Source organism: Abramis brama (genome assembly GCF_963993115.1).
Source record: "Abramis brama genome assembly, chromosome: 2".
Taxonomy (NCBI): domain Eukaryota; kingdom Metazoa; phylum Chordata; class Actinopteri; order Cypriniformes; family Leuciscidae; genus Abramis; species Abramis brama.
Window position 1 is genome coordinate 9,410,173 of NC_139964.1, and position 23,737 is coordinate 9,433,909.

General features: G+C 38.6%; 2 protein-coding genes across 4 annotated transcripts in view; one reads left to right on the forward strand and one right to left on the reverse strand.

Annotated features, from left to right (window-relative positions):
- Positions 1–12,947, reverse strand: part of LOC311077589 (uncharacterized protein) — a 32,815-nt gene extending 19,868 nt beyond the window's left edge. For 2 of the 3 annotated variants that reach the window (XM_084106126.1, XM_084106124.1), the window contains exons 1-3: positions 12,828–12,947; positions 11,665–11,786; positions 5,525–5,695 (exon numbers count right to left, since the gene is read on the reverse strand). In XM_084106126.1, coding sequence (XP_083962252.1) covers positions 5,525–5,695; positions 11,665–11,771 — 278 coding nt within the window. In that variant the 5' untranslated portion in view covers positions 11,772–11,786; positions 12,828–12,947. Of the gene's footprint in view, positions 1–5,524; positions 5,696–11,664; positions 12,756–12,827 lie in introns of those variants that run through there. The other variant, XM_084106125.1, reaches the window with a different exon arrangement.
- The window catches only part of LOC311077597 (protein NLRC3-like), a gene marked incomplete at its 3' end in the record, with an annotated part of 522,782 nt that overhangs the window by 238,044 nt on the left and 261,001 nt on the right, over positions 1–23,737 (forward strand). The window lies entirely within an intron of this gene.

Consider the following 23,737-nt stretch of genomic DNA (forward strand, 5'->3'; position numbering starts at 1 on the left):
GTTTTGGAAAAAAAATTGTCACAGCAATAAGGCCATTTAACACATACTGAATAGTTGTCCACAAGACTTTTGAATTACAATTCTTGTAGGATAGAATGTTTTCTACAAAATGATGTGAAAATCATTCTGACCACTCTTTCACAAACAACAATATAACGATTTTGCAAGTCAGTTTTTGTGTCAGCACTGCTGTATGCATGGGCCATGAATATTAATGTGATTCACACCAGGGGTGTGACTAAAGACCACTCCCCCAATGGCTAATGGCCCATCAAGGTGCTGTGAGGCAGCCTGAACAAAGAATGAGGAACTAAGAATGATTCACTGATGAATAAAAAGTTAAAAAGAACAGCCTCTATTCAAAATAGAAATCACTTAAAACATTAATCTCATAACACTATTTATGCAATTGTAATTGCAGTGCAAATTCATAAATACCACATACCTAAATGTCACTCCATGCAGCTTCTGTCCAGTACTAAGATGAATTTTGTTTACAGTGATTTCATTTGATTGGTAACAATAGCCAATTAATAATTCAGAGGAAATCTGATAATTTTTGTCTATGTATTTATAAAAAATTGGTTCATTTTGTAGATTTGAATTATAAACTAGATGATTAAAGTTCATAAACAAACTATAAAGTTGGATTGAGAAAGCTAGTTTTAAGGTTTACAGGTTAAGTTTGAAATAATTTAAAGTTTACCAATTTTAAAAGATAGAATTTTTGATAGGCAGACAGACAGACAGACAGACAGAGAGATAGATAAAAAATAGAGAGGTTAGAGGGGTGCTAGGGCACTTGGGCTGGTAGCTAAGGTGTTGCTATGTGGTTGCTAGGGAATTCTGGGTGATTTGTATGGTGTTGCTAAGGGGTTGCTAAGGTACTCAGGGTGGTTGCTAGGGTGTTGATATGCAGTTGCTAAGGTACTCTGGGTGGTTGCTATGCGGTTGCAAGGGTATTATGGGTGGTTGCTAGGGTGTTGCTATGCTGTTGCTAGAATCACATTGTTAGAATTTTTAGCAAAAAAACAAGAAACATCCTGTGAGTAATCTAGAGCGAGTAACGCGATGGAACTATTCACTTTGCCTTTGGTTAGAGCCCTGCACGGGCCTCAAATCTAAGCCTGAGCCCGGCCCTGGCCCGAGACGCTCAGGCTCTAGCCCGACCCGTGTCCGACAGCTCATCAGAATTATCAGCCCGAGTCCGATCCGAGCCTGTTTTTTTTTTTTTTTTTTTTCACAGCGGCAGCCTGCCCTATTTGCAGCCGTTAAAATAGGTCCGTTTTGTTAGTTATGTTTCTTTTCTTTTCATTTCTTTATTAAAGCTATGGTCTACGATTTCAAAGATTGTTCATTATTAATAACCTCGTTTAGATGCTGGTTATGGTTCTACAGTACAATCCTAAAAATATGAAGAGAAAAAAGAATGAAAAAAATCCATTCACTCTATTGGGTGTACAGCTGCAGAGAAGTTGACCAATGTAAGCTGTCCGGCCGGACAGCTTACATTGGTCAACTGCTCTCATCCAATCCCCCGCTCCACTTGAAACTCCACGTGGCGCTCGCGTCTCCACCCCACCGCACCCCACCCCGCCCCCCTCCTGCGACATGAAATTTCGCGGGCAAGCAGCTGACAGTCTATGGTAGCTAGCAAAGTAGCATCAGCTCAGCAGTGGAGATTTGGGACTGAAAACCGACGCTGACACGGCTGACTTTTTGTTGAGCAGGTAAGCATTTATTTATGGTGTGAGGTGTTACATAAATAGCTTTTTATCAGTCTGACAACATGCTCATGCTGCCGGTCAGCATTGGAATGTTAGCCGTTTAGCATCGCCTATCACGGGTTAAAGTAATTATATTTCTTGAAGTGCTTGAATATATTTCAGTAGGCCAAGCGGGTTTCTGTTCGAGCCGATCGGAATTTGAACAAGATGCGCTGTTTACTACCGGTGATCATCACAGCTTGACTGAGTGACGTTGTTCAGGTCGTTTCCCGGTGGGAGGGATCAGGTAGCACAGAGGGGAGGGGTGTGTGTGTGGAGGGGCGGGATGAGTTTTTTAAAACTTCCCAACCGTCTCAGGCTTTCTCGACCGATTTTCAACATCGTAGACTACAGCTTTAAGTTAATTAAGACAAATGTTTTGAGCATTTTTTTTTAAATGACGACCAAGCAGCCGAGCCGACAGCGAGTAAAACATGTTTGATCAATTTAGCCTCTCAAATCAACGCTAATACTTTACTTGGCTACAATAAAATCCATAAATATAACACTTCAAGCATATCACACAGACAGTTAAGTTAAGTTTAATGTTTATTTATTAAACCACAGTGAGTAAAACAAATTTTTTTTGAAATACTGAGGCAGGCTCAGGCTGCTCGCAACAGCGTTCGCAAACGAAATGAGCAATAGCCTACAATCTAAACAAATTAAATTAAATAAATCAAAAACAAACTTGCAGGTTATCTTACCTAAAAAATGCACCACAGAACATGGCCATTCTTTTTTTCCAGTAGTTTCCAACAGTTAAACGAAAATAAAGTCCAATCAAACGAAAAGTTAGAACAGTCTCTTACAGAGCATCGTGGAGTAAAAGAATAGCATCCACAGTGGAAGGTTTTAACCCAGTCCTCCTCTCTTTTATCACTCTTCCCGCTGCGCTGAAGACACGTTCACTGCTGCGATTTTTCTCTTAATATTCTCCATTATTTGCACATGAGGTGAATCGTGGGTTGCGCTAACAGGAAACCTTGTGTGTGTGCGTGTGTGCGTGCGTGCGTGAAACTGTCATGTCAATCATATGTCAGTGTAATTATAAGATTATGAAAGTTATGAGGTTATGAAATGTGTTTTTCTATCGTCGACGTCAACTTCTCATATTTTTTTAATTAATGTCTAAAAATATAAAAAGAAGGATAACCCAAAAAAGGCCCGAGGCCCGGCCCGCATGTGAACTATGACGTGAAAATTGGCCCGAAGCCCGGCCCTAGGGGCGTGAAAAAGTTGGAGCCCGTCGGGCTCGGGCTGAAATGCAGGGCTTTACCTTTGGTGTGCACACACCATAAATCCGATCAATTAGAAAAGATATAACACACTAACAGTCTGAAGGTCTAGTCTGAGTTTAGTGGTTGTAGAGTTAAAGTTCTAGGAGGAGTGTGATAGACATGTTAATCATCTTAACAACATGCTAGCAATGTGCTAAATCATGCTAACAACATGTTAAATCATGCTACCAACATACTTAATCATGCTAGCAACATGATAAATCATACTATCAAAAGCTAAATCATGCTAGCAACATGACTACTGCTACTGCTACAGCAACATATGATGGTAGAGCTTTCATCTTATATATTCCCCTATCCTAGAGAGAGTGAATTGCTAAGTGCTAATCTGTCTAGATATGTAATAAACATTTTGCAAAAGAAAACCTCAAAAAGGTTCATTATAGATCAAATAAGACAGAAGCACACCCGTTCACCGGTCATTTTCCTCAGCTGTAGGTAAAGGCAAGTTTCAAATCAGTGCTTCTCCAGGAGACTAGCGCTAAATTAATCCCCTAGTTTAGCGCCATCTACTGTTTTAGAAGAGGAAGTTGCTCAACTGCATTTGTGAGAAAATCTGCCTGGACGCATTTGTGAGAAATCGAGCCGAGAGATCTCATAAAAAGCCAAGTGTCACACAATCATAACAGATAGATATGTATTTGTATGCACTAGATTTGGTATCTGTTCAAAGGTTACATGCAATTTGTAGGATGGTTTGTATTTATTTGTGAAGTATTATCTTGGCTCATTTATTTATATTTGTAAAACACAATACATATTTGTTAATCCACTGCATTTTCACTCAAATTGACCTTTTTACTTGCACATTGCTTTCTGTTTGTTTGCGAGTCGAGTTTTCCTTTGCAAAGGAGATCGAGTTTGTTTGCGAGTCGAGTTTTCCTTTGCGAAGCAGATCGAGTTTGTTTGCAAAATGCTGGATTTGTTTGTTTAATTATGGCACATAATTAGTGGTCGACCGATATTGTTTTTTTGATGGCCGATGCCGATATCTTAGAGAGCAGGATGGCCGATGGCCGATATAAAGCCGATATTTTTATTATATACTTTATATTTTTTTTAATCAATATTTTATAAATTTTAAATAAATTAGAAAACAAATCTTTAAAATAAACATGCTTATACTTTAGATGGCAACTTCTTGAATCTGCAATCCTATTACAGTATTTTTCACAAATAAAGTAATTGCACTGGCAAATAAAGACAAGTTAACGCTAATATTACATACAGCACACAGTGAAAACGATATGAATATGACAGTGGGCAACTGGATATAGCACAGCATATTTTAAAATGAAGGATTTAAAGTTTTTCGATCGCGTCTCCTGTGAAGCTGATCTTCTGTTTGCATTCACTCACTTCGCACAGACCGACCGTCACTCGAAGTTACACGTTTATCCAGGCTACAAATGCACACTTCACAAGATATCACAGTTGGATTCCATTAAATCTGCAAGGTTTGTGAAATTAAATGTTTATTAGATATTCAGAGATTTGTTTAAATGATGTAACGTTAGATGCGCATTTGCTGAATGTTGACAGTAAATGAGAAATTATTTTAGCCTGATTGTTTGCCTTTTCTGTAACAAATAATATAAAAGCAACACTTTACTTTTTTGCATACCATTTACTTTCTTTGTTTACCAGTTCTGTCTAACAAAGTATTAGATATGACTGACAGAGATCGTAAACTAATGAAGACGGAGATTGTGAGTGAGCGCTGTGTGACCAGGCGCTGTTGTTCTCTTCTCAGGCGCTGGTGTTCTCAGCACCGCCCGTCAAAATAAAAGTCCGGAGCGCCGTCAAAATAAAAGTCCCGCTTCCAACACATCGGCCAATCAGAAAAACGTATCGGCCGATGCCGATATTTTAAAAGTGCCAAATATCGGCCGATATATCGGTCGACCACTACACATAATTCGCTCCATAGTTTAAGCACAAATAGATAAGAAAGGGAAGGGAATTCGGTGTTCATGGACTTCTCGTGTTGTCTGAGTGGTTCTGTCTGCACACACAAAACAGCGCGCGAGTTACAGTCTTCTTGCACTTGATGTTTAAACTGATGGGACTTTAAAACACATGCAAATGATAAACTATCACTCTATGATGGTTAAACTTAGCAATTAATCTGCGAATCACATGCATTCCGAACCGGGCGGCATCTGGCGCACATCGCAATATCGATGCTAAAAATGATACATCGCACAGCCCTACTTTTCATACAAAGCCATTTAAAGCAAACTACACATACATTACTAGAAAGACAGAGAGTTAGTGGTTTAACAGGATTTAGTCAAGAGAAGTCTTTAGACACATCTTGAAAACTGCAAGCACGGAAAGTGATTTTGTGCTTCTCTGTGAAGGTTCAGTATCAGCACTCACACACTGCAGGCGTCTGGAATACACTGTAAATCACTTTGCATAAAAGCATCTGTGCTGAAATGGCCAGTGGCTCACCTGGGGTTAGAGGTCACTGTTGCATCACTGAATTTAGGAGGAGTTTTCGTCATGGATTGATCACTCTTCACAGACACACAGCTTGATCCAGGAGATGGAGGACTCATTTCAGAGGCAGTGTCCTCATCTTCTCTCTCATTATGGAGACTCATTTTTAGATTTCTCCTATGCCTGCAAAAATATTACAAGAATCGTTTTAAGTGCAATGCCTTTCTGTTGTGCCCTGGGTAGTAAATTCTATGTAGAATTAGTACCTAATTGAGTGTTTCACAATGCTTCAGTTCATTGACTCAATCATTAAAACTTGCTGCCACCTACTGGCGGCTTTAGTTCACCATCTAAACGTAGGCCTATTATTTCATTTTTTCGCATATTTAATATTTCTATATTCATTTACATTACATTTATACATTTAGTCATTTAGCAGACGCTTTTATCCAAAGCGACTTACAAAGTAGGACTAGATTAAGCGAGTCATCATGAAGAGGCAAAAAACAAAAAGCAGCGCAAGAAGTGCTCAAGATACAAAGTTCAGGCATTATTCAGAGTAGCATAAGCCCGATAAGTGAGGTTTAGAGGGAAAGTTGTGGCCAATGGTATGTTGTACGTAGCTGAAATAGTTTTATATTTAATCCTCTGGGGTCTGAGGTGTTTTTGGGGCCCTTGAGATGTTTTGACATGCCCTGACATTTGTGCTTATTTCAGCTACGTACAACATACCATTGGCCAACATGTAATTTTGCTGTATTCAGCACAAACTCTGCTACAATAACGTGTGAGCAAAATGGATGTACATGTTTGCATTTTATAGAAAAAATATATTATGCGTGGTTAGTACGTTTTGGAAAAAAAATTGTCACAGCAATAAGGCCATTTAACACATACTGAATAGTTGTCCACAAGACTTTTGAATTACAATTCTTGTAGGCTCGATTTTTTTCTACAAAATGATCTGAAAATCATTCTGACAACTCTTACACAAACAACAATATAACGATTTTAATTTTGCAAGTCAGTTTTTGTGTCAGCACTGCTGTATGCATGGCCCATGAATATTAATGTGATTCACACCAGGGGTGTGACTAAAGACCACTCCCCCAATGGCTAATGGCCCATCAAAGTGCTGTGAGGCAGCCTGAACAAAGAATGAGGAACTAAGAATGATTCACTGATGAATATAAAGTTAAAAAGAACAGCCTCTATTCAAAATAGAAATCACTTAAAACATTAATCTCATAACATTATTTATGCAATTGTAATTGCAGTGCAAATTCATAAATACCACACCTAAATGTCACTCCATTCAGCTTCGAGTTTTCCTTTGCGAAGTAGATGGAGTTTGTTTGCAAAATGCTGGATTTGTTTGTTTAATTATGGCACATAATTCGCTCCATAGTTTAAGCACAAATAGATAAGAAAGGGAAGGGAATTCGGTGTTCATGGACTTCTCGTGTTGTCTGCGTGGTTCTGTCTGCGCACACAAAACAGCGCGCGAGTTACAGTCTTATTGCACTTGATGTTTAAACTGATGGGACTTTAAAACACATGCAAATGATAAACTGTCACTCTATGATGGTTAAACTTAGCAATTAATCTGCGAATCACATGCATTCCGAACCGGGCGGCATCTGGCGCACATCGCAATATCGATGCTAAAAATGATACATCGCACAGCCCTACTTTTCATACAAAGCCATTTAAAGCAAACTACACATGGGTCAATGACGTATAAGGATTTTCGACAGGCCAATTTTAAAATACAAAAAATAATAATATCTGTTGCAGTTGTTCAAACATTAAGGATGTTGTGTACACCTAAATTTAATTTAAGTGAATTTAGTTTTTTTTCATCTAGATGAATTGTCCGTAGCCTTAAAAAATGTCATGTGGTGCGACCGTGATTTATCTTAAAATTAATTAATTTCCTTAACATGCTTAAACATTATTTTACAAGTTCTTAGTAATTAAAGTGTTTAGAAACCAAGTATTTGCATTTCTTTTGAGTTTTTGTAAATAATGATCTCATTTTTTGTTCTATAATTTCTGAGTTGCCTTCTTAAATCTAGTTAACAGACTTATTTTTCCTGTAAATCACATAAAACTGATAAAAATGTTTTAAAAATATAATTTACTAAAGCATACTCTATCAGTGATTCATATTTCAGCCACAGAAATAAGATATTTTATTTTAAATTTAATACAGTGATAGCTTTTATTGGTCGCACCACATGATAAGTGGTCGCTCCAAATGACATGAAAACCTTATATAGTTAAAAATCTATTTAAAGAGATCAATGAACAATACATTTTATACAAAAAAATAGATTTAAACCAGATTTTATACAAATTTCACAGAATTTTCCTGAACATAAACATTTTATAAACTCACTTTTATAAAAAAAAAATCACTTCACAAACACAAGTGCACCATTTAATTTAACTTGACTTAGAATTTCTTTCTAACAAATAATAATGTTATAGATATAAATTATTTCATAAAAGTATTGTATACAGGTAACATTTGGGGTCAATAGTTTTTTTTTAAGTAATTAATACTTTTATTAATCAAGGACACATTCAGTGTCACATTCAGGCGCAGGCTATAATGTTCCGAAAGATTCTATTTCAAATAAATGCTGTTCTTTTGAACTTTCTATTCAATCCTGACATATAAAATGTATCACAGTTTCCAAAAAAATATGAACATTGATAATAATCAGAAATGTTTCTTGAGCAGCAAATCATGAGTGACCCTGGATCATAAAACCAGTCACAAGTCGCACGGGGTATTTGTGGCAATAGCCAACAATACATTGTATGGGTCAAAATTATCGATTTTTCTTTTATTCCAAAAAATCATTAGGATATTAAATAAAGATCATGTTTTATATTTTGTAAATGTCCTACCATAAATTTATAAACATTTATTTTTGTGAGTGAATATAGAATTATCGCAAACATAAATAGACAACTTTAAAGGCGATTTTCTCAATGTTTCGATTTTGTAGCACCCTCAGATTCCAGATTTTCAGTTGTATCGGCCAAATATTGTTCTATCTTAACAAATCATACATCAATAGAAAGCTTATTTATTCAGCTTTCATATGATGTATAAATCTTAATTTCAAAAAATTTACCCATGTGACATTGACCCATTGAGTGGTTTTGTGGTCTAGGGTTACATATTAGAATTATTTCTGAAGGATCATGTGACACTGAAGACTGGATTAACGGTGTTGAAAATTCAGCTTTGATCATAGGAATAAATTACATTTTACTATATATTCACATAGAAAACAGATATTTTAAACTGTAATAATATTTCACTCTTCTATCAAGGTACTCTGCTCTTGCTGCAGGGTCAGAATTTATTCACTTGGCAGTGGCATCTGGTAAAATAGATTAAAATAGTTTTAAATAAATAAATAGCCAATAATAAATACACTACTAATAAATGCATTATTACTAAACTGAAATTACATGCTCTAATTTTTTTGTTGTTGCATTTTTCTCATATTGTACAAAGAGTAAACACAAACTGACTGAAAGCTATAAAAAATATCCCAAATTGCATAAAAATCTATTCCAAATGATACCAATACCAAATGATACCAAAATGATGCCAATCTAGGACATATATCTATCATGGAAAACAGTCTGCAGTGGTCGCACCACATGATATTTGGTCGCACCACATGATATTTTCAAATTCAGTCAAAATTTACAGGCACAGAATTGGCCACCTAAACAAAACAAGCTAGCTTGCCAAAAAAGGTCACTATGAAATTTATAATAAAAATATATATTTGTAGAAATAACTTTAATATTATTTTTTTTTTAGGTCATACCACATGATCCAAATGTGGCAACTACATACCAACCATTACAAAGGTTTATTTTTTTTCCAATTTGAGATAATTACAAACCTGCTTGCTGCTTCCATGGGTCCTTGGTAAATTGGTTTATGATGTAACTTCCTGTGTTTGAATAGTTTTCAACATATAAGTCCCAAAATGGTAGTTCCTTGATGGTTGCACCACATGATATTTCATAAAATGGACATCATCGGACAAAGTTTGTTTGTATATTATGATGGAAATTAGGGCTGCACGATATATCGCACGATATTGTTATGCGCATCTCGTTAGTAAAGCCGGTTCCTTGATTAGTAGTAAATCGCCATCACCTGCTTTCAGATGGAGCGGCATTTACTACAAAGAGCCGTAGTTAACTGACAAGCTGAGCCATATCGCATTAATATCGCGGACGTATCGCCAGCGATATTTAATGTGATATGGCTCAGCTTGTCAGTTAACTACGGCTCTTTGTATACAGCAAAAACTCCAGTGTTAAATTAACACTCCTGGGAGTGTATGAGTCCACACTCAAGAGTGTTTAAGTTAATGAGATAATTAAGTGATTAATTTGGTGATGATTGAACATTATTGAAGACACCTGATGTTAACAAGCAGAATCACTGAAGGAGAAAATCTCAAATTGTAAGCCACCGTTATGACGATCAATGGTTGCTTTAGTTGGACTCTTGACCCATATATTATTAACTTTAGATTTTGTTTGTCTGAGGTATCTGAGTTATAACCGCCAGATGAACAAAGAAAAAAAAGTGATCTGATGGTGTTGGTTATATTATGACAATCATCATTTGAACTTGATCACTGAACTCATTAAAATCCTTCTTTCTGACTTCGATTTATGTTGTTGGTTACAGCATAACTGTGAATCTGCATAAATGCCCAGAATTTTTGATATAATATAAAGGATTTCTTAAAAGTTGTTTAAAAAAAAAACATTCTTTTAGGCACACACAGATGTCAAGATTCAGTCTATGCATCTCAACAATGGTGAGGAGCAGAATATTAAATTAGGAAAAGTAAATTACAAAGACAATTCAGATCATAATTTATTCATACCGCAATGCATGATGGGAGCCATTATTGAGTTGTGATTGGTGGCAGCCACTGCAACATGCTTTATTATTGTCACCATTGTTGAGATTCACAGGCTGATTATTGATGTCTGTGTTTTAAATGAATTTATCCGAATGTCTTTTGATCAGAACAATGTTTATTAAATATTTTGAATTATAAGTAAAGTACTGATAATCATAGGCTGAAAAATCACAAAACTGCTGCTAACAAGTTAAACCAAACTATCTCAATAAGTTTCCTTTTTCAGATCACAGCATGATTATGTCAAAACATAACCAACACTATAAGATAACATTTTACTTTGTTCATTTAACTGTTATAAATCAATAACAGCAGACAAACAACAATAAATATTAAATTAAACATATAATGGTCTAAAGCCCAACTAAAGCAAACACCCATCACCTTAATGGTAACTTACAATTTGTGATTTTCTCCTTCAGTGATTCTGCTTGTTAACATCAGGTGTCTTCAATAATGCTCAATCATCACTAAATGAATCACTTAATTATCTCATCAGCCCTAAATGCCGCTCCATCTGAAAGCAGGTGATGGCGATTTACTACTAATCAAGGAACCGGCTTTACTGACGAGATGCGCATAACAATATCGCGATTTAAATCGCCCAGCCCTAATGGAAATATAAATACAAATGCTTTGAATTTTTTTAAAGGATTACAAAACATTTTGGAAATCATGCCAAATAGTGCAGAAAATAAATATGAATAAATTCAGAGTAATTTCAAAGACGTTTTCAAAACAGAAGTTATGGCCGGACAGTCGCACCACATGATGTTTTGACACTTTAAACAACAAAAAAATAAAAAATAAAAATAAGTAAAGGTTTTTTTAAAAGTTAAAGTGAGTACATACATGGGAGATGTACTATAAATATACAGTATCTTTTTATGCATTTAAACCCATTTTTGCCTGAAAAAATGCAAACGGACAGAAAATTTAGGCGTCGCGTCATTGACCCACATACATTACTGGAAAGAGAGAGAGTTAGTGGTTTAACAGGATCTAGTCAAGAGAAGTCTTTAGACACATCTTGAAAACTGCAAGCAAGGAAAGTGATTTTGTGCTTCTCTGTGAAGATACAGTATCAGCACTCACACACTGCAGGCGTCTGGAATACACTGTAAATCACTTTGCATAAAAGCATCTGTGCTGAAATGGCCAGTGGCTCACCTGGGGTTAGAGGTCACTGTTGCATCACTGAATTTAGGAGGAGTTTTCGTCATGGATTGATCACTCTTCACAGACACACAGCTTGATCCAGGAGATGGAGGACTCATTTCAGAGGCAGTGTTCTTGTTTCAGAAACAGTTAATTATGTAGCACAATTATACAATACAACAAAGTAAAAAGTAAAAACTACAACGTTAGTGCAGTCTTAATCTACATGACATTGCAATCTAACTATTTTCCCCATATTAACATGCAAAAATAGCTCAATGTAACAAAAAAATAATAGTCATTAGTCATTCAAAAGTAATTTACTCATAATAAAAGTTCTATTTAACACCTTATCCTCCTGTTAAACACATTTATGCTGAAGTGGTTCTTTGTGTTTTGGATCAGGAATCTTTATTCCCACATTTTTGTTTTTAAATCTGTCAAAATATACTTACCAGATCAATATTTTCGTAAATAAAGTGGTAAATTATTATTATTATTATTATTATTTTTTATTTTTTTTATTTTTTTTGAGCAAACAAAGCACTTGCGTCGCAATGACAGCATTTCTTTTTTGGAATAACTAACCCTTTAAACACAATAAAGCACAACTGCAGTTCGGCTATTTCATTTCAAACATTGTGAATTGTTGTTCAGATATTTTTGTAAAACTCAGGTACTTTTATTTACCATTTTCTTTGTACTTATTTTTTTTAAATGTTTGTTAGAGCAGTGTCTGAATGCAGGAAGTGGAAACTGGACACTGTTTGAAATAAATGTAATGTGCCCTACATTTGAAACTTAATTTACATTAGTCTTTAGTAGGCCTATTTTGTTAAGTTTAATACTGGTGTGATAATCTGAATGCAGTATTCAGCACTGTTGTTGTGCTGTGTCGAACTTGAACACTTAAACAACAGTATAATATATAAAACAAACTATTATTATTATTATTATTATTAACCATTATTATATAAAACTAAAACTAAATATTAAAACAAGGATCACGGGATATCAAAAGTAAATACGATAATCGTCAATGTTTCCGCCATTTTGGTTTGTTTGTCCTGTCTAAATATAATGATTTGTGTTTTAAATCCCGTGTAAAGAAGAGCATATAGGAGCTCATTGTAATATCACTACATGATTGCATGAAGAATGAGGTCTGAACTTACCGGAAAATATGCGACAGTTTAAACACCCAGAGTAACAGGTTTAAAGCCTCGGAATGGCGTCTCTTCTCTTCCGTCTCTTTTCCTTTCGTTTTTAACTGGTAAAGGTGTGCCTTGTTTTCTTGTAACTCCACTAATATGAAAAACAAACTCACTCCCTCTAGTGGCAGAGAGAGAGAGAGAGAGAGAGAGAGAGAGAGAGAGAGAGAGAGAGAGAGAGAGAGAGAGACTAACTGCGTGTTTGTGGTTTAATTGGAAAGGCGTCTATATTTAATCCTTTACTGTCTACGTTCGTCATCTTGTTTTAACTCCACTGTGTGAAAAATAAACTCCCTCTAGTGGCGGAGAGCATCATCACAGTCTCAGTGGAGGACAAGATATCTCAGACTCAGAGTGAAGACCATCAGGACAGTTTTATATGGTTCAGTGAGGTAAATAAATGATAGCTTTTTGTAGTCATTTACCTCTCCATTACAGTGTGGTGTTTTGAAAATCTGACCTACGTCCTCAGGATGATCTCTTAAACTTTTTAGACTTTACACTTAGTAAAACAGAAACTGGACCAACAAAAGTCCAGACAGGTCACGTGACGCCCACAAAAGGTGTGCCCGGCTCTACCATACTCGCTCATTATATTTTGTATATTCTGAACACACAAAAAAGTTGTATAGTGCACCACACATACTATAGCTAACTGTTCTTATGTTACATATTCTCGTATCATTTTATTTGTGAATAAAACTTTTTCTCTTCAGATATATCTCTTATCACTTGATCAAAATATTTTACATGACGAATAAAAGGGTGGTGGGGCTCGGGGACAAACCAAAAATGATAAATTAGTAATTAATTCAATGAATTGCATAGTAATATTTGCTTGGAAAAACAAATTAACCTTTTAAAAGACATTTCATTACGTTCATTAGCTAGTATAGTAAATTAGCTAGTATAGACCAACCTACAAGTTTTGTTTTTATGTGTGTGATAAATTGATGTCCACTAGACTGTTGGACGATGGTCCCAGATCAGTCCCAGATCTAAGACTGTTTTGTCCTTTTTCTCCCAGTGACTCAAAATGGCCGCCACTAAAAGAGTGATGACTGAGGCACTTGAGGAGCTTATTGAAACAGATCTCCAAGAATTGAAACAGCACATATGGAGTGGAGTGACGTCAGACATCAGCCCTATCCCTCGAGAAAAGCTGGAGAAATCTGACTGTATGGATGTGGTGGATTGTATGGTACAACAGTACAGTGAAGATGCGGGCAGGATCGTAGTCCAAGTGTTGCGTAACATCAAACAAAATGATCTTGCACATCGCCTTGAGTTGAAACTTAAGGAAGGTAAAGAAAAACCTGTTTATACTGGTTGAAAGACTATGAGTGCAATGCTCTAAATTCTATAGAAAAACAATAAATATTTAGTGCAGACTTTCTATTGTTCTTTGTTCAATGGGCTGTTGGTACATCTTTAAATATATGAATGATCTAAAACATGATGTGTGTTTTTCTGTCTTCAGCTCATCCATCTGTTCAGGAGGAGAGCAGAAATGCTCCAGTGTCTGAGGAGGAGCAACCCGTCCAGTCCAGTGCGAGTCCAGTCCAGTCCAGTGCGAGTCCAGTCCAGTGCGAGTCCAGTCCAGTCCAGTGCGAGTCTAGTCCAGTCCAGTGCGAGTCCACACACAATGACTCCATGCAGCCGACAGTTGAAGACTGAAATTCTTACAAGAGAGAAAAAAGAAGCAAGTATCTCTGTTTCAAATCACTTTTGACTGATATTTATTTTTATTTTGTATGCTGATCAGTGTTAACTCTAATCAGGGTTCCCACGAGTCCTTGACATCCTTGAAAGTTTGTGAATCTAAAATAAATAAATAATTCAAGGCCCTGGAAAGTTTTTGAAAATAAACATATATAGATACAGGTCCTTGAAAGTGCTTTAATTTATTTTCTGCAAGAAGTTTTCTGGAAAAAATCAAATCCATATTATTCTCTCTGGTCTGCTTATGTGTTATTTTGCCAACACTTCGTGGCCTATGCACACTAGCTTGCTGGATTTACTTTAGTTACGCGCATTTATGCGTTACGTTGTGTTTCCCGCATGAGGCACGGGAACTCAAACCCACATAGCAACATTGTGTCGGCCCAGATCCGGCCCACATCTGGCACACGTGGAAAGATGATCTGGCCCACATGCAGCGTGGAATTACGGCACTTGGGTGGGCCACTCCTGTTTGCCAGGTCTGGGCCACAAGCAGGCCATAGCAATGCCACATCTCAGCCAAGAGCAAAGAAATAAACCAGAACTGGACCTTATCTGAGCCACAAAATCTGTGTATATTAAATATGAAGTCATCTCAGCCTGTTAACAAAAAGAATCACTGAAAGAAAGAAGAGAACAGAAAAAAGAGACGAGCAGAAACACAAGAACTACAACTGACTTCAGTCACAGCCTTAGATGAAATCAACTGAAGAGAAAAAGAAGACATTAAATCTGTGAAGATCTCAGCAGAGGAGGATTAAACAACTCCACAAACAGCATTACCAGCTTCACTTATTACTAACCAGACTGACTTTATTTCTGGCAGACGTCTACAAAAGTTTTTATTGAGAATTAACAGAGGTTTAACTCTGGTTCATTTGAAGTCACCATAACAGTGAATAGTGTTTCCATTAGTTGGGCTCTTAACTCGTATTATATCTTTTGTCTTTTTTGGCCGCTGTGACAGTGTGTTTGTCAAACACATTTGCAGCAGCAAAGAAAGCTAAAGTGAAACGAGATCAGGTGATGATGGTTTTATAATCATCATGAAATAGACTGTTTCACTGAGGTAATTTGAATCTAACAATTGTGTTGTACCAATAATATATTCTCATCACAAACCCTGTGTTACTGCAGCGTGAGGTCCAGCAATATTATAACAATCAGTTAGAAGATTTTAACGAACATGAAAAATGAATCCATGGTGACACACAGAGATATCAAAAATCAGCACATGAATCTCAACAAGGGTGACAATATATATATATATATATTTTAGATAAACAGATTAATTCAGAACATCACTGAAAAGCTACTAAATGTCACAAAAAAACAACAGCAAAAAATAAAAGCACATATTTAGAATTAAAATAATAGGACAATTCAGCTGCATAATTTATTCATGTTGCAATGCATGCTGGGAGTTTTGTACTATGCTGGTACCCAGCATGCATTGCAGCAAGGTACTTTAGATTGTCACCATTGTTGAGATTCATACGTTGATTATTGATGTCTGTGTTTGTCATCAAACAGTAATTTTTTGTGCTCATGTTTGTTAAAATCTTCTAACTGATTGTTATAATATTGCTGGACCTCACGCTGCAGTAACACAGGGTTTGTGATGAGAATATATTAATGGTACAACACAATTGTTAGCTTCAAATTACCTCAGTGAAACAGTCTATTTCATGATGATTATAAAACCATCATCACCTGATCTCATTTCACTTTAGCTTTCTTTGCTGCTGCAAATGTGTTTGACAAACACACTGTCACAGCAGCCAAAAAAAATACAAGATATAATACGAGTTAAGAGCCCAACTAATGGAAACACTATTCACTGTTATGGTGACTTCAAATGAACCAGAGTTAAACCTCTGTTAATTCTCAATAAAAACTTTTGTAGACGTCTGCCAGAAATAAAGTCAGTCTGGTTAGTAATAAGTGAAGCTGGTAATGCTGTTTGTGGAGTTGTTTAATCCTCCTCTGCTGAGATCTTCACAGATTTAATGTCTTCTTTTTCTCTTCAGTTGATTTCATCTGAGGCTGTGGCTGAAGTCAGTTGTAGTTCTTGTGTTTCTGCTCGTCTCTTTTTTCTGTTCTCTTCTTTCTTTCAGTGATTCTTTTTGTTAACAGGCTGAGATGACTTCATATTTAATATACACAGATTTTGTGGCTCAGATAAGGTCCAGTTCTGGTTTATTTCTTTGCTCTTGGCTGAGATGTGGCATTGCTATGGCCTGCTTGTGGCCCAGACCTGGCAAACAGGAGTGGCCCACCCAAGTGCCGTAATTCCACGCTGCATGTGGGCCAGATCATCTTTCCACGTGTGCCAGATGTGGGCCGGATCTGGGCCGACACAATGTTGCTATGTGGGAAGTTGTACGTTGCCATGACGAATGAAAAAAAGAACGCTTTTTTGCATAGTTGTGTTTGACACATGAAAACTGTAACAATAATGTAACCTTGCTCTCACTTGAAATGTGTCCCCACATTAAGTCCTTGAATTTGAGGGTATGGGACCTGGAAACTCCTTGAAAGGTCCTTGAATTTGAAGTTAACCAAGGTGTGGGAACTAATGCTCCTCCTAACATACCCAATTCTATTGTTGCTCCAGACATTGGCTCTGTTGCTTCTGCTTTAATTCGGTTTGTTTTGGATTGTGTTTCATAGGTTTATATCCCAAAGGACAAGTCTCAGAGGAAACGTTTAGCTCTGCTAATCACCAACATACAGTTTGAGCACTTAAAACACAGGGATGGAGCAGAGAGAGACGAGGAGAACATGGAGTGGCTGCTGAAGGCTCTGGATTATAGTGTTGAGAAATACACAAATCTCTCTGGAACTGTGCGTACAGCCTCATGAAATGAATATTATTTATATAAATCAGTGAAAGTCTTTGGGATGTACTGAAGAAGACTTTACAGACTTTTGTATTGTCAAAACAAGATCTTGATGCACCTCTTTATGGTAATAAGTGTTGTGATGTTATGTCCTATACACAAGAACATCCCAAAGACTTTCACTGAGGTTCAGCTCTGGACTCAGAGGAGCCGATTCATGTGTGGAAATGATTCTTCAAACCATTCTTTCACAATCTGAGCCTGATGAATCTTGACAATGTAATCCTGGAAAATGGCCATGATGTGTCTTCCTACATGTTTAAGAAAGGAAAAGCTACACACTCCATCGATTAGGGTTAGAAGAACTGTTAACATGATAGAAACATAATAATAACTGTAATAATGATACTTAAGTGCTAAATGACTCAAATCCTAAATGACTCTTTTTAAAATGTTTAAAACAGCAAATGTTTCGACCTGGCAGTGTTGTTTATAAAAAAAAAAGCTTTTTTTTTTTTCACAGGAAATAGATACAGCTATCAGGAACTTCGCTGCACGTTCTGAACATAAAGACTCGGACAGCACCTTTGTGGTTCTGATGTCTCATGGGGAATATACCGCGTTTAATGAAGAAATAATTTTAATTTAATATATAATAATATTTAATTTAATTCTTCCTCCAGACTCTGGGACCTTGGTTTCCAAATGAGATATAGGCTACAATTCGTACCATTTTGCGCATGTGAAGGATGATTTTTTCCGTCGATTTTGGAACACGAGTGAAGTACAAAGCCTATAATAAAGAATAGTTTACCAACCATCGCAAATGTTGAAACATTTTAATTCTAATTAGAGAGTTACGTGAGCCCAACGACGCTTACTTTCACTTTCGCTTGAAAGTAGCCTAACCGATTTCATTTTGGCTTGTTTATTGATTATTTATTTGTTATTGTTCTGTTCTGAATATCATTACATTTAAATGATTTGTTGTGGAATATGTTTTGTGTATTTTTTACCACTTTTTATTGTTGTGTATATTGGTATATGTATAATAATACCGCAAAATTCAGTGCGGTCAATATGACCGTTTATGGCCGAAATAGGTAAATATGTTCATTTGTGTTTTTGCCTTATGTGTAATTTATATGTGTTGTGATATGTAACTACAGGTTGTGGGAGTCGTGCAACGGTGACGTCAGCGCGTCGGCTGGGAGAGCGATCTGATGCATGTGACTGTGTTATGCTCGAGTAGCTTAGCTGTAGCAATAAAAGGTCAGTTAATAAAACAGTTCATTCCCAGCAAGACGACTCGGTTCCTCTTTCATTTAAAGCATCGACACATGACATGGTGTCAGAAGTGGCCGACTTCACGCTCTGAAAATAAGACATGGCGAAGCTCGGACCTCCAGAATCTTTTGACTTCACGCGCCCGGCGGAATGGCCGATGTGGCGCCGACGTTTCGACCGCTTTCGGGTGGCGTCAAAGTTGGACAAAGATAGCGGTGAAGTGCAGGTAAACACGCTTCTCTACGCCATGGGGAGAGAGGCGGAAGCGATTTATGATTCCTTTGTGTACGATGACAGCGGAGAGGTTGACGAGGAAGAGGAGAGAGGTAGACCGGAGTTGGACTATGACACGGTGATAGCCAAATTCTCTGACCATTTTGTGCCCAAGAGAAACGTGATCCATGAAAGAGCATGTTTTCACAAGAGAGCACAAAAGCCCGGTGAGTCAGTAGAGGCTTTTGTGAGAAGTTTATACGAACTGGCACAGTATTGTGAGTTTGGGCACACTAAAGATGAGCAAATCAGGGACAGAATAGTTATTGGTATATCTGACAACGATGTATCACAGAAGCTACAGCTCGAGCCGGAACTCTCTCTTGAAAGAGCTATTCAAATAGCGCGCCAGAGCGAACAGATAAAGCAACAAAATGTGAGCCTGCGCTCGGAGTGTGCAGTGGACACCATAAGACAGGGGAGGCGGCAGTTCCATGGCAGAAGGAGCAGCAACGATGGACAATGGCAGAAAAAACAGGAACACAGTGAGTCAAAACAGAATCCTACCTGTCCCCGCTGTAACAGACAACATGGTAAAATACATCCTTGCCCAGCCAAGAATAAAAAGTGCAGAAGGTGTAATAAAATTGGACATTTTGAGGCAGCCTGTCAGACGAAGATGCTGAAAAGAGGTGGTTACAATGCCAAGCAGCACCACTGACACAGATGAGATGTTTTTCCTTGGAGAAGTTACTGAACATGTGTCAGACATAATGGATCAATCTGATTCAGAAAATATGTGGCTTGTTGACTTACCTGTTAATGGCAGCACTGTGAAATTCAAAATAGACACTGGGGCAGACATCAGTGTAATGTCACAGGCTGCATTCAAGAGACTGCCACAGCGGTCCTGCCTGGTCACTGCAAGGAAAGGACCCATCACCAGCCCCGGAGGCGAAGTTAAGAGTATTGGCAAGTTCCTGGCAACAAGTGAGTACAAAGGGGAAAAGTACAGATTCTGGATAACTGTAATTAAAGGGCCATACTCTCACAACCTCCTGGGACGGAGTGTTGCCACAAGAATGGGACTGGTCATGAGAGTAGACGGGATGGACACTGTAATGTTAAGTCATGTGTTTGGGGATATTGGTTTGCTCAAGTGCGACCCCGTAAAAATCGAACTTAAAGCTGACTGTGAGCCCTACTCACTGACGACGCCACGTCGCATCCCGTTCCCCCTCCTGGCTAAAGTTGAGGCTGAACTCAAACGCATGCTGGCCCTGGGCACAATAGAAGAGGTTACAGTGCCTTCTGACTGGTGTGCCCCGATGGTTCCAGTAGGGAAGAAGAACAAGGAGCAAGTGCGAGTGTGTGTCGATCTAAAACGCTTAAACAAGGCGGTTAAGCGAGAGAGGTACATCATGCCAACTTTGGAGGATATTGCTCCCAAGCTAGCCAGAGCTAAAGTGTTCTCTACCCTCGATGCCTCTTGCGGATTTTGGCAGATCCCCTTGGATGCTGCCAGCCAAAAGCTGACAACCTTCATCACCCCGATGGGGAGATTCTGCTTCCAACGGCTGCCATTCGGTATCACATCGGCTCCAGAAATCTTCCAACGACAGATGTCGACACTGTTAAAGGGTCATGATGGAGTTGTCGTAGTAATGGACGACATACTTGTTTATGGAGCAACAAGGAAAGAACACGACACCCGTCTTGATGCGGTGCTGATGACCATAAAGGACAGTGGTTTAAAGTTGAACAAGGCCAAGTGTCATTTTGGCAAAACAGAAATAAAGTACTTTGGCCACCTCATAAGTGCAGAAGGCATGAGACCTGACACTGACAAAGTAAAAGCCATCACACGGATGCCAAGCCCAACCAATGTTACGGAGCTTAAACAGGTTCTGGGTCTTGTCAACTATGTTGGAAAGTTCCTGCCTGGCCTCTCCTCAGAGCTGCATCCCATCACTGCCCTGCTCCGGAAGGAAAGTGAGTGGGTGTGGAGTGATGTACAAGAAGCGGCGTTTGAGAAAGTGAAAGCTATGCTTGTGTCAGCACCAGCACTTGCATTTTATGATGTCAACCGCAAGACTGTCATCAGCGCCGATGCGAACAGCTACGGATTAGGAGCAGCATTATTGCAGGAACAGGAGGGTGTGTTAAAGCCAGTTGCATTCTGCTCCCGCACATTGTCAGATGCAGAGAAGAGATACTCCCAAATTGAAAAGGAGTGTCTTGCAGGAGTGTGGGCCTGTGAGCGCTTCGCTCGCTATGTGCAAGGCATGGAAAGCTTCCTTCTACAAACAGACCACAAACCACTGGTACCCCTCATAAATACATACGACCTGGACAAAGTCCCTTCAAGGTGCCAAAGACTCCTAATGCGCCTACTGAGATTCAATGTTGTGGCAGAGCACGTCCCGGGGAAGCAGCTTATCATAGCCGATGCTCTCTCTAGGAGCCCACTGACTGACAGTGGTGATGAACACACTGACCAGGACGTACAAGCATATGTGGAGTCAGTGGTAGCAAATGCGCATGTTTCATCGCAAAAACTTGACAAAATCCGCTCCGCCACACTACAGGATGAAGAGCTGCAAAAGATTGTGCAGTTCATTAGGAACGGATGGCCACCAAAGACATCGCTGTTTCCGTCCCTGCATGGATATTATTCTGTCAGAGTTCACCTCTCTGAGACTGATGGACTGGTGTTGTATCAAGATAGACTGGTTATCCCAGCTGCACTTAGATCAGAAGTGCTCAAACAGCTACACGAGGGACACCAAGGTCTAACAAGGTGTCGCGTTCGAGCTAGGATGTCAGTATGGTGGCCTCGCATCAGTGCAGAGATCGCAACGGCAGTGTCAACATGTAAGTTCTGCATTGAAAATAGACCCACTCAAAGACGTGAACCGCTCCTCACCACACCTTTACCTGGGGGACCCTGGCAGCGCATTGCTGCTGATTTGTGCGAGCTAGAAAGACAGAATTATCTCATTGTGACTGATTATTATTCCAGGGACATTGAAATTGCCCACCTGTCTTCAACATCCAGCCACCAGGTCATTACCAGGCTCAAAGGCATGTTTGCAAGATGGGGGATACCGCTGGAGCTGGTGAGCGACAATGCCACACAATTCACCTCGGGTGAGTTTCAAGACTTCTGCCAAAGCTATGGGTTTGCGCATACGACTACCAGCCCTCATTATCCCCAAGCAAATGGCGCTGTCGAGAGAGCTGTGCAGACTGCTAAGCGCATCCTGAAGCAGCCCGATCCATATCTTGCTCTAATGTGCTACAGAGCCACCCCTAGTGCTGTTACGGGGGTGAGCCCAGCTTTACTTATGGCTGGAAGAGACATTAGGACCACACTTCCTATGTTGGAAGGAAAACTACAAGCTTCTCCTGTGGACAGACATCAAATCCAGCAGAAGGATGCTCAGACTAAATCAGCTTACCGGTTCTTCCATGACCGCCATCACTCTGCTCTGCCACTTTCTGAACTCCAATCTGGGCAGGCCGTTAGAGTGAAATTGGATGGAGAAAAGGGGTGGAAAACGTCTGCTAAAGTCATTGATAAGTGCAGTGAGCCCCGGTCTTACATAGTGAAGACAGACAACGGTGCAGTGCTGCGACGCAATAGAAGACATCTGCAGGCAGTCCTGGAGCTTGCTGACCCTCCAGACCAGCAGCAGCAGTCTGAGGGATCTCCGCTGCAGCTGCCCAGCAGCCCTCCTTCTGTGGCTAGACCCAGTCATGGTGACCCTGCTTCTGTCCAGAGACTGAAGGATTCACCTGTGGTGTGTTCACCACACCAGCCGTCCCCTCAGAGGACTGTTCAAGTGACATCCAGAGGTCGTGAGGTCAGAGTACCTCTCAGATATAGAGACACTTGAACACTTAATGACACTTATCTTCTACTGTCTCCTCAGTAATTCTGTTTTGAGTGATAAGTACAGTTAATAAAGCTACATTATGTTCCCAAGTTAAGTTATGTTCCATAGGGATAGATTGTTATGTTTGGGAAATATCCGATAATTGACAGGATAAATAGGAATTAAGTGCCTGAGATCACAATAAGTAATGCTGATGTAACACATCAACCACCCAGAGACTGTTATGTTCATGTTTATCTTTATTGGATGTGCAGTACATCTTGTTTAACTGTTGGAGCTTTAACCTTTGAAAAGGGGGAGATGTTGTGATATGTAACTACAGGTTGTGGGAGTCGCGCAACGGTGACGTCAGCGCGTCGGCTGGGAGAGTGATCTGATGCATGTGACTGTGTTATGCTCGAGTAGCTTAGCTGTAGCAATAAAAGGTCAGTTAATAAAACAGTTCATTCCCAGCAAGACGACTCGGTTCCTCTTTCATTTAAAGCATCGACACATGACAATATGAAAAGCATTTTAAATGAAAATACAGACACTTTTAGGAAAAGTCAGGTACCATCAGGATTTTATTTATTTTTTCAACAAAGTTATTGCAGATATAAAATTCAAAACGGTCAAAATTACCACCATGGCAGTTCTAGTGTTAAGTACTGTACTCAAGTAAATGTACTCAGTTACTGTCCGGCTCTGGTTCTAACTGCTTGCTTTAAAAAAAAAAAAAAAAAAAAAAACTTTTACTTCAACTACTTAAGTACATTAAATATCAGAAAATTACTTTTGATACTTAAGTACAGTATATATCAGATACTTTAAGACTTTTACTTAAGTAATATTCTAAAAGGTAACTTTCACTTCTACCAAAGTCTTTTTCTAGTATGATACTTGTACTTTTACTCAAGTATTGCTTTCTAGT